Source organism: Dermacentor variabilis, chromosome 6, assembly GCF_050947875.1.
Source record: "Dermacentor variabilis isolate Ectoservices chromosome 6, ASM5094787v1, whole genome shotgun sequence".
NCBI classification, from domain to species: domain Eukaryota; kingdom Metazoa; phylum Arthropoda; class Arachnida; order Ixodida; family Ixodidae; genus Dermacentor; species Dermacentor variabilis.
In genome coordinates, this window is record NC_134573.1 from 157,600,264 (window position 1) to 157,611,852 (window position 11,589).

The 11,589-nt window shown below is 44.2% G+C and overlaps 1 protein-coding gene across 2 annotated transcripts in view; it reads left to right on the top strand.

Moving 5' to 3' along the window:
• Positions 1-11,589, top strand: part of LOC142585548 (uncharacterized) — a 209,922-nt gene that overhangs the window by 41,740 nt on the left and 156,593 nt on the right. For both annotated transcript variants that reach the window (XM_075696382.1, XM_075696381.1), the window contains exon 2: positions 5,381-5,545. In XM_075696382.1, the coding sequence (XP_075552497.1) occupies positions 5,381-5,545 (165 nt within the window). The remainder of the gene's footprint in view (positions 1-5,380; positions 5,546-11,589) is intronic.

Below are 11,589 nucleotides of genomic sequence, written 5' to 3' on the forward strand. Positions count from 1 at the left end.
ATCATTGGCTGCTGCTGGCTCTTTCCTGCGTCAGCTCTTAGAGGCTGAGCGTTCTCGCAAACTGAAAACGCGCACTGTACGCACGCTCGGTTAAGATAACGGGTTGTCTGTGCGTGCGGAATTAATTGCTTGCTTCAAACGAACAGTAAATTTAAATGTTAAGTTAATATAATGAATTACGCTCATGTAATCGCAGATATGTCAGTCTCACCGTCGGCAGTGGCTTCGAGCGCCAGAAATGACGTGGAAGCAAAAGGCGTGCGGCATCACTTTGAAATTGCCGCGCCTGCTCTGCATGGCGATTGGTCAATTGCACTGGCACTCACAAATTCAGCGATGGCTTAGCCGTAAATTCGAGAGACATGCCTTAGCATTACGTCGCACCTCTTCGAGGTTCTGGATCCATGATTTAATGTGTTCACCACGTTGCAAAGTGTTGTTCAGGAGCTCACTTGACAAACGTGCTGCCACTTCGAGAAGCGAAGTGCAATATATATATATATATATATATATATATATATATATATATATATATATATATATATATACAAGATGTTTCTACGAAGACTTTAAGTAATATTTAAAAGTAGCCGTATTGAAATTAAAAAGGTTTAGCTTGGGTGCTCCTATCTAAATACATGTAAAAGGAGGATTCGTTTTTTCTCCGCAACCACTGCACCAAATTTGGTGAAGTTTATTGCATTTGAAAGAAAAATTTAAAATCAAGTGACTATTGGTCTTAAATTTTTGATTTAGGTCGTCAATTTTTTACTAAAAATTGGCAAAAATCGCAATTTTCAGAAAACGAAACTATCTAGTTTAAAACTTCGTAACTCAGCAATGGAAAAAGATATCACAATTCTGTGAATTGTATCTCATGGTACATCTAAAGCGGACAAAGTTGATGTGTTACACTTGAATTAAAAAAAAATATCATGTGTAAATACAGCTTTTGCAGAACCCTTGTATACAACGAAACAAATTCACGCAATATATAAGTTGACATACAGAATTTGTCCGCTTTGAATGATCTAATAGATGCCGTTTGCAGGACCGCGATGTCTGTTTTTGATGGAGCGCTATTAATTTGCAAACTTCGTGCTTCTATTCTTTTTCAGACTCTCGAATTTTTGAAAAATCTTTCAACAACGTGCAGGCCCTAAATCGAAATTCCGCTTCCAACAGTCCCTAGAATGTAACTAACTCAAGTGCAACAAATTTCGTTAAAAACCAGTCCAGGCGTTATTTCAGAAAAGTGTTTTTGCGTTTTACATGTATAGGCCGCGTCGGAGTTGGGCCCACGCTTCAAGCCCAAAGCCAACGACCTCGCAAGGAACCCAAGAAATGCTGAGCGACCCGGTGCTATGCATATGTCATTTGATTGCCTGTTTAGGATTGTATTTTTTGAACGTTGAAGTTGAATGAAGACGCATTTCGTTAAGTTGTATAGCCTTTACTTTAGATCATGCAGCCATTGATTACACGCACACACTCACACTTTCACGGACGACTCTACACTTGCACAGTGCGTCTGGGTAGCGCGGCGTTTTCCCATTGGTCGAGAGCATGACGTTGCTCCCATTGTTCTTATCGGTAGAACCGCGAATGTAAACTCTAGTGTTCTGCACAGCTGTGCAAGTTGGCTTTCCTGCAGTGCGTTTTCGGCGCTCACGGACGAATCAGTGAGACATAGAAAGTTTCGCTTTAATAACGGTTCCATCGGAGACATGCCGTCAGTGGTGGTGACCACAGGGGGACAGGTGATATGTGGTAATTTGTCGCTAATTAACTAAAATAATTAATGAACATTTAGATATTTCATTTCAGCGGGCTCATCGAAAATAGGAAATCGAAGACAGCTCTCCACGCAAGCCATATCAAACTTCGCATGTCGAAAAAGATGCGATTGCCCGCGGAACTGCTATCCGAGCGCGCGAAACCGAAACTGGAAGCTGCAGCGAGCGCAAAGCCGCGCCCCTCAAGGCGACGTTCTGCTTACGTCACCCAGCAGGCAGGCAATCAGCGCGCTGCAAGCACGGAGTCGTGCTCGCAAAACTTGTACGAAAACTTGTGCGAAAAGCTGACGAAAAGCTGACGTTCAGTTTCGCCTCACGCAAACGTCGGCTTTTCTAACGCGCACAAGATAGCGGCATGGTTGCACTTGGCTGGCTCGCGTTTTGAACGGGTAGCATAAGAGTGGCTGTAATTAGCAATTTGTGGCGCTCTCAAGGAATCGAGGCCTCGAAACGTAATTATGGTGCCGACGGCTACCTAAAAAAGCAAGAAAAAGCGGTAGCTAAAATTTTAGTGTCAGTATACTCCATGAACCCCTGGGGAAGGAGCCGAGTTGGCGCCGCAACTCGGCTTCCATAAAAGCCGTTTGTCTGGACGGATATGTCATAAACAATACCAATAATTAGGCCAACTAGACAAGCTAATTCTGTCAAAATGTTTGGCTTGTAGAATCTAATCGGCCCGCATACTCTAAACGCTTTGCACTTGCCCTGTGTACGCGCACGAGGCTTCACATGGTTTTCCTCGACAGCCGAGTCGTTGTCAGGGCAACCTATTTTGGCCCCTCGGTGGGGTCAAATCTGGTTTTCAGATCGAGCCTGCCTTAGTAACTTTGTTTCGTAAGAGGAAACTTTACCTCGGGATCTCCTACGCGGGAGCGGAGAAGTGGTTTTGCTTTTTTTGCATCGACTGAGCTGATTTTGGTGATATTTGGGGCATTGAAAAGAGAACGCTAAAATATATCGGGTGTCGGAGTCAGATTTCACGTTACTTAAGTGATCACGATCATTATAAAAACTACCGAACATCCAAAGAAAAAAAAAGAACATTATGTTTTGCATGTAACTGAATCAATCACACTAAAACATCAGGACTTTCAAAAACGGAAAAAATTGACATATTATACAGGGTGTCTTTTTTTTTAGCTGCATCAAATTTTTACAACAAAACTGCTTGTTGGCCTAGTTGGTGCTTGCTAAAAGCTGCCCGTGTTTTCTTCTATGCGTCTTCCTTTTATGTGTGATTTAACTTGCTGCAAAAAACATGTCTGTTACCAAATTTTTATAGCTAGAAAAATATAAATCACGGTAATAACGCTATGTTTACTATTCGAGTGCACGGATTGACAGCCTCTAGATATGGGTCAATTTCCGCAATTACGTGCGTGATTAGCGAAGTTACGGTAGTCAACTTCTTAATTATCAACAATACGTGGCTACAGAAAATTAGTACTTTGGGGCCCTTCCTCGACACTACCTATCCCAACGATCAAATTCTGAATAGCGGTGTTCATGTCAGAGCTACATATGAACAATTAGTTCCCCTTGGAAGGCTCCTTGAAACCGAAACTGGCTGTCAAAAGAGCGCCTGTGTCGTTAATGTCACAGGCGCGCTCATATCATAATTAGTCCTATCATAAGAAGCCAACGAACACTGACACCAAGGACAACATTGGAGAAATTACTTGTGCTGAATTAGTGCAATAAAGAAACGATACATTAATGTAAATGAAAATGGTTGAAAAAACAACTTGCCGCAGGCGGGGGACGATCCCACAACCTTCACATTTCGCGTGCGATGCTCTACCAGTGGAGTTACCGCGGCACCGTTTCCCCATCCACTTTCTTGGATATTTATGTTTCTTAGTAGAACCCTGGGAGTGTTAGTTAACGCCATTACTCACAGACTTTGGCGGCGTATGTGGAACATCCTTTCTGCCACAGGCGTCACGAGAACGTGATCTTTTTGGGTGAAGGCAACCGGTCAATAAACCCACGCATGCCACCTGAAGGCATCACTGTTGCCGTATTCGAGACGTAGTAAACGAGAAAAAAGGGGGTTGACCGAGGGACCCGATATTTATTAGTCATATGATAAGAAGCCAACAAACACTGACCCCGAGGACAACATAGGGGGAATTACTTGTGCTTAATGTGTTCGTGTTCGTTTCTTTATTTCATTTATTAAGCACAAGTAATTTCCCCTATGCTGTCCTTTGGGTCAGTGTTTGTTGGCTTCTTATGATATGTCTAATAAATATTGGGCCCCTCGGTTTACCTCCTTTCTTCTCTTTTTTATATATATACATATATATATATATATATATATATATATATATATATATATATATATATATATATATATATATATATATATATATACATATATATATATATATATATATATATATATATATATATATATATATATATATATATATATATATATATATATATATACCCGGTGCAGAGCAGCCAACCGGACACTTCATCTGGTTAACCTCTCTGCCTTTAGCCTATTGTTATCCTTCCTTCATTTTTCTTCTATACATTCTGCTGCTATATATATATGTATATATATATATATATATATATATATATATATATATATATATATATATGGGCTTTTTAACTACTGTGCGATGGGTAAGCGTTCTACATAGGTACTGAACTGTGTTTTGGTGCTGATGATCGTAGAGACACTCTTAGTGTATCTGTGACGTGTTCGTGTGCGTATAATGCCTGTTGATACTTTCCTCTTGTTTGTTATTTTTGTTATAGTTGCTTGAGTAACGAATTTGCGATTGTGGCACAGCCGGCTCTAACCCAGCATACCCTTCAGTTTATTTTACATCTAAAATTAAATATAAATGTTTTTGTTAAGCATATTTTTAACTGTGCCAGCTCCGTGTTCTACGTTTACTCCAGGCACTTAAACATTTACTGAAAGTTATCTCTTGTTCAGCAACGCTGGGTATGGCTTACGAAAGATTATGGATGACCTGAACCACTGTAGCGTAGAAGTACGGTTAAACTAGGTACTAACGCTAACAGGGCTAACGGAAAAAAAGTTGGGACAGGACAGAGCGCTAGACAGCCTATGTCACAGCAAATGCACCAACACAAACTAGCCCAACTTTCTGCATTAAATATCGTTAAAGATTAGTACGATAAAAAACTAACGTTCATTAGTCTGGCGAATAAACAAGAGCTCGTGATTGGCGGTCAGCCTTTTGAAGCTATGAGGGAGCACACTTGTTCAAGCCGAGCATAGTCACAGTTTGTACATGATATGCCATTGTGTACGCTCTAAAATTCTATAACGTTGGTGTTTTGAGCCAATCAGAGAGGCCGTAGCAGCTGCGTGGGCCAATCAGAGCCCACAAGATGGCGAAATGTGGCGAAATTTGAAAGCGTCCAGACTAACGCACCCTAATCGGCTAGAATCAAGCGCCCAGGCAAATGATAACGTGTTGGAGCACACATAGTAGATATTATGACGTCATGAACAGCAGCTTACGATACATTCTCGAAAATCAATTACAGAAAAAAGTATGTAAAAAGTATTCTTTGCGCTCTGTTTGCAGATGAGTCAGAGCTCCGTCGGATCGCGAAGCAACTGCAGGAGGTCATTGTGAAACTCAACTCGACGCTGGTGACCCTCCTGCGACAGCGAGACCGGCAGCTGAACCGCAGGGGCCACCACTACGACCTTGTCACGGCCGTGCTGCAGGCGGTGTCGCTCAAGAGACGTGAGTGACTCAGCACAATATAACTTCGTGGTAGAGCGCGCTGTTCAAACGCTTTCATTTGCGCGAAAAAGTACGTAGGGTAAAATTTTTTCCCTATAGCTTGAAAATAATAAATTATTGTATCTTGATTCTGACTGCCACCTCGAGCCATTGAAGGTGCGATTCAACAAGAAACTTTCAAGCATGGTCATCAACCCTTTGAGACACTAGTACTAAAATATTAAAATATTTCTTTTTTAGTGTAGTGTAAACAATTGGAATAAGCTACCTTTATCCCTTGTGACTGGCATTCAAACTATATATATTCTACATGTCTACGCGTGATGAACATTCTGGGCTTGCAAGATGACGTTATAGTGCGGTTGTATCGCTTGTCGTGTTTGCCTGTTGTATTTCTTTCTTTCTTCTTCACATTTTTTTTTTGCGTTCATTTAATCTTGTATACCGCTTGGTATTGCTCGTATCTATGCCCTCTTGCCAGCGCCCAATGATGGCGTATAGCATTTGTTAAAGAAAAATACAGTTTCATTACTTCAGAAACCTTCTCGAAGCGATCTCAGGCTGAATGATTCCGCGAACAGCATGAGAGGGACCAAGAAATATATCCTTGAAATAAATAAATAGTTAAATGGCTTGTAACCGATGGAACTCTTGTGTAATCAGAAATAACAGAATATGTATGCATACAGCACATGGACACACGATGAGGATAAATGTTAAACAATATCCACATTACAAAGCTTTATACCATACCAAATTAAAAAAAAAAATCTGAGCAGTACACATTTATGATCTCTCGAAACAGTGTTTTTAAAAGTTTCGTTGTAATTTTATTTATTTATTTATTTACTTACTTCAGATATATAAAATAGGAAGGTGGGCTATATATACGTTAGAGCCGGCTATCCAAAATCCCGGATTCGTTATTCAAGCAACAATAAAAAAACAGTAAAAGCAAGAAGAAAAGTACCAACAATCATTATTCACGCTTCACAAGCACACAAGGAGTGCACGGAAAGCACGAACCAGTACTTATAGAGCGGTCGACCATCACACAGGAGTGAAAGAACACGCGCAAGTTTTTCCCTGTACACACATAAAATGACAAGACCGCCGGAGCAATAAATAAAAAAGGAAAGACCGCAATGTAGAGAAGACGAGAAAAGGGACCCGGTTTTAGTGAGCCACAAACACATAAAGCCAATAGACAGTTACAACAAGGAAATCATAGAGGGAATCATTTGTTTGTTTAAAGGGGCTCTGAACCACCCCTCGGGCTTGGTGAAGTAACACAGTCCGCGGGTAGCAGACGCTGCTGTGAGCATCTCGGCCAAGTTCTGCTGTCGTACGCAATCTGTGGAGCTCGCAAGCGGACCGCGAAGTCACCTCTCTCTCAAACGCTCCCGTTTCAAAAACCCCATGATCCTCGCTCTTTTCTGTGTGCTTTATTTCGTCATAAAGCACACTCCAATACGCGGCTGCTATTGGTCGCTGCACTCGGCTACACCGCGGCCGCCGCGAGGTGCCGCCACGGGTCCAGCGGCTAAGCGCACTGCGGCTCTCTGAGGACAGCCGCGTTTGGCTTACGTTCAGCGCGGCATAGGCACCAAGTCGGAAACTTGAACTGCGCGCCACGGTGACGTCTCCGCCGTAGCCTTCGCAGTGCAAGGCATTGGAGGAGGAAGGGGAGCACAGCTGAGGCCGTGTTTGATTGCCGATAACTCCGCTTCTGCTGAACGCATTCAAGTACTTTTTGCGGCGAAGTGGTTCTGAAATAGCCTATGGTCACTTCAAATGTCTTTCTCCACTTCGATAAAAGGTGGTTCAGGGCCCCTTTACGCAAAATATAGGAATTATAAATGAATGAAAACAAAAGTTGACGAAAAAAACAACTGGCCGCAGATGGGATACGATCCCACGTCTTCGCATTACGCGTGCGATGCGCTTGTCAATTGACCTACCGCGGTGCCGCTTTCCCGTCCACTTTCTTGGGTATTTATATATTTGTACTATATTTAACTCTGGGATTGTTAGCCAGCGCCACGGCTCACGGCCTTTAGGATAAAAACAGGAACAGCGCAACACAGGACGAGCGAGTAAACAGGACAGAGCGCTGTGTCCTGTTTACTGTCCTGTGTTGCGTTGTTCCTGTTTTTATTCTAAAGATGAACCAACCAGCCTCATTGAACACACTGCTCACGACCTTGGCGGCGAATGTAGAAGATCCTTTTCGCCACGAGGTGTCACGTGGTGTGAACTTGGGACAGAGCAACTGGCCAATAAACCCTCGTATGCTATACCCAAAGGCATGAAAGCTACCGGAGTTCCTCGTTATGTAGTGTAATTTTCCTTATGCTTTCCTTGTTGTTACTGTCTGTTGGCTTTGTGTGCATTTAATGTAAGGCACAGCACGTAATGTCACTTATTGGCAGTCCATAAGACAACAATGCATGTCACGAAACTGAATAAGAGTCTTGCAAGCTGTATGTGTGCGTGTTTGTTTGATACTCATGGGGGCTTGTGTTTCGATTGTAACTGGCAGCCAGAACGAAAACACGGATTGAACGAGCTTTCGGTGGTACAAGACGATACATGATGCGTTTACGCTATGAAATTTTTGTGCAAGGTCCGAGAGAGAGAGAGAGGGAGAGAGAGAGAAATAACTTTTATTTATATAGCCGGCAGATTGGTGGGGGGGGGGGGGGCAATCCCGCCTAGATGGCGGCCAGAAGCCCTGGAGTTCTAGCGGCATCCTCGGCCTGCTGGACAGACAAAAGTTGGTCTTCGGGGGCCGAGCTGAGCAACACGGTCTCCCACTGCTTCCGATCCTGAATTTTTTGGCCCTGTCGGGGCGCCCGACAAGGAGTCCTCAAGGAGTCTTCGATAGATCGAGTTCGCTTATGTCCGCCAGTTACATTATTTACCGAGCAGTACTTGTTAGTTTTATACGCGAGAAGAATAAGGAGATCCCAGAGGTTTGACTTTGTGTTAGTTAAACCACACGAAGAAAAAATGCGACGAAGCCAGGGAAAGCACGGGACAAATTAATTGTTGTGTTTATCTGAACTGTAGAAATAGCAAGGAAATAAGGCGCATGTGTGCTAGGCGTAACCGTGGCAGTGCTGGCGAGCGCACTTCCAGGGGTCCCCCCTGCGGCAACTTGTCTTTTCGTCTGCTTTAGTTTCCCATTTTCTTTATTTACATTTATATTAAATTTATCACATTTAAATTAAACACAACAATTGGTTTCACCAATGCTTTCTCTGGCTTCGTTGTCTGTTTTCTTAATGTTGTTTGTAACTGTACATTTTATGTCTCCTCCGGTGCTTTCTTCTGACAGCAACCCTAGTTGACTTGTTGTAGCCCACCTTCCTTTGTTCCTTCTGTGGGATTCATCCGATTATACAGTTGATTTGCCCATACTATACCTCAGGTGGCTGTCGTACCCCTTGTCAGCCTGTTTCTGAGTCTTTTCTGAGTTAAACTTAGTTCGAAGTGAACGATCACCGCTGATACAAAAAAGGCACGCGACGAGCACAACTCTCCTGTCTCCCAGTAATTCTGTGTCCTTGTACGTGTGGCGGTTGTTTACTTTGCGGCCAGCTACAGTTACCGACATCTCCACAATAATGTGCCCTGCAATGGGTTCATTCCATACTCCATGCTTCAGGAATGTGCTACGGCAAGTGCTATCATTACTGAACGGTGAGGGGCGTTCATCAAAGTTCGTATTTTCACCACGAAAGAGGAACAGAGATTCAGCGATGAGACTCGAGTGGTACTTTAGTCTCAACCCGCGCCCACGTTATAACCTGCTGCGCTATTTGTTCGACAGTTATTCCGGTCAGCGAGCACTGGCGCCTCCACTTGGGCGTCCAAATTGTGTTTCAACATAGAGCGACGGTCGGCCACTCAGTTCTTCGTTGTCGTGGCTCGCTCGGTCGCATTAAGATCGCCCGCGTCATTTCGCGAGTGTTAACAAAAAAAGTTAAGGTAAATTAAATTCTGGGGTATGACGTGCCAAAACCACGATTTAGTTACGAGGCACGCCATAGTGGTGGACTCCGGATAAATTTTGACCACCTGGGGTTCTTTAGAGCGCACCCAATGTTCGGTGTACACGGGCTTTTTCGCTCTCCGGCAGCTCCAGTGTCGGCCGTGGTCGGTATTTGATCCTACGGCCCCGTGCATAGCTGCGCAGCGCCGCAGCCACTATAGGCCGCCACCGCGGCAGGTCATGTGGAGAGTGTCAAGCTGTGGCACTGCCGGCGACCACCGCCGTGCTTTAACCAACTTTCCCTATGGACGCTACTATTCTTGTTTGGATGCCCTGGGGGTGTCCCGCGGTATACTGTATAGAACGAAATTTTTTTATGTTCCGCAATAACGAGAGAGGAGCGCGCTCATTTTCGTTTCTGTCGTGTACGCCTTTTCTAAATTAATGTACCGTTAATATGAACTTTATGAACGCACTTCGTAAGTGAACCGGTCTCTATAACCTTGACGAGGGGGTTGACGTTCGGCCTTATTGGCACGACTTCTTCACAATTTCGTAACACAAAAGCCGCAGAGACGGGCAGGGTCTGTGTGCGTGTGTGCGTGCTTTTTTCGCCGTGAACTCGTTAACACGTTCTACAACGCCCAGTGAAGTCCACGTTCTAGCAGCCTTTCGGTGTGTCGTTACACTATTATTTATTTATTTATGTTTTACTCATTTTCTGACGAATGTATTGAAAAAAAGTAACTAATATGCGCAATACAGCAACAAATTTGCCTTAGAAAGGAAGTGACCTATGAAGTCAAGTGCAACCGAGAGTGTATCCGAAAGCTGACATAGAGATACGACGAAATCGCTGTGTGTCCGAACTCGGCGCTTGCTGAGCTGCCGAAGCTGCGGAAATTGCGGGTTCGTGGGTGAGGAAGAGTCCACGAGCGGGAGTGTTCCGCCAACGGCGATTCACGCTTCAGCCTCGAGGTTCGAGGCTTGATGAGCTACGAAGAAGTTGGGGGGGCCTAACATAGCTGCGAGGCTCTCAGTAGAGCTGAGCCGCCAGGCACACTTCAAAGCGCGTGCCGCGGCACGCTACCGAATGTAGCAGTTGGACGCGCTGTCACACTTTATAACGGCTTAAACCAGGGCGCGCGACCGCACCGGTTGCAAGCAGCGCCGTGCGTAAGCAGAGAGAGGGCTGTTGCGAGTATATACTTGTGCCAGCGTGAAGTGGAATATAGTTCATGGTCATAACCATGGCAACATACCCTTGAGTTATGACAAGAGCGATATCATCATCATCAGCCTGGCTACGCCCACTGCAGGGCGAAGGCCTCTCCCAGACTTCTCCAACTACCCCGGTCATGTGCTGATTGTGGCCATGTTGTCCCTGCAAACTTCTCAATCTCATCCGCCCACCTAACTTTCTGCCGCCCCTTGCTACGCTTCCCTTCCCTTGGAATCCAGTCCGTAACACTTAATGACCATCGGTTATCTTCCTGCTCATTACATGCTCATGCCCATTTCTTTTTCTTGATTTCGACTATGATGGCATTAACTCGCGTTTGTTCCCTCACCAAATCTGCTCTCTTCTTATCCCCCCTTAACGTTACACCCATGATTCTTCTTTCCATAGCTCGTTGCGTCGTCCTCAATTTAAGTAGAACCATTTTCGTAAGCCTCCAGGTTTCTGCCCCATAGGTGGGTACTGGTAAGACACAGCTGCTATACACTTTTCTCTTGAGGGATAATGGTAACCTGCTGTTCATGATCTGAGAATGCCTGCCTAACGATATGGTTAGGCGTAAACTGCTTAGCAATATATTTCCCACAGCGGCCTCAGTCCCACGAATTTGCGATAAATTCGGGATCATAGAAACATGATACCTTTACCGTCACGCACACTATGTTTACTGCCAGCGGTTTTCGGACTGTCGTTGTGAGCAAGTCGCACGCTGTCATTTGTTTTTTTTTGTTTTCTGTTTCACTGCGCAAGCATGTCTGACGGGGGAAACGAATTTTATGGTAACGGTGTAGTAGATGCAACGGTCAG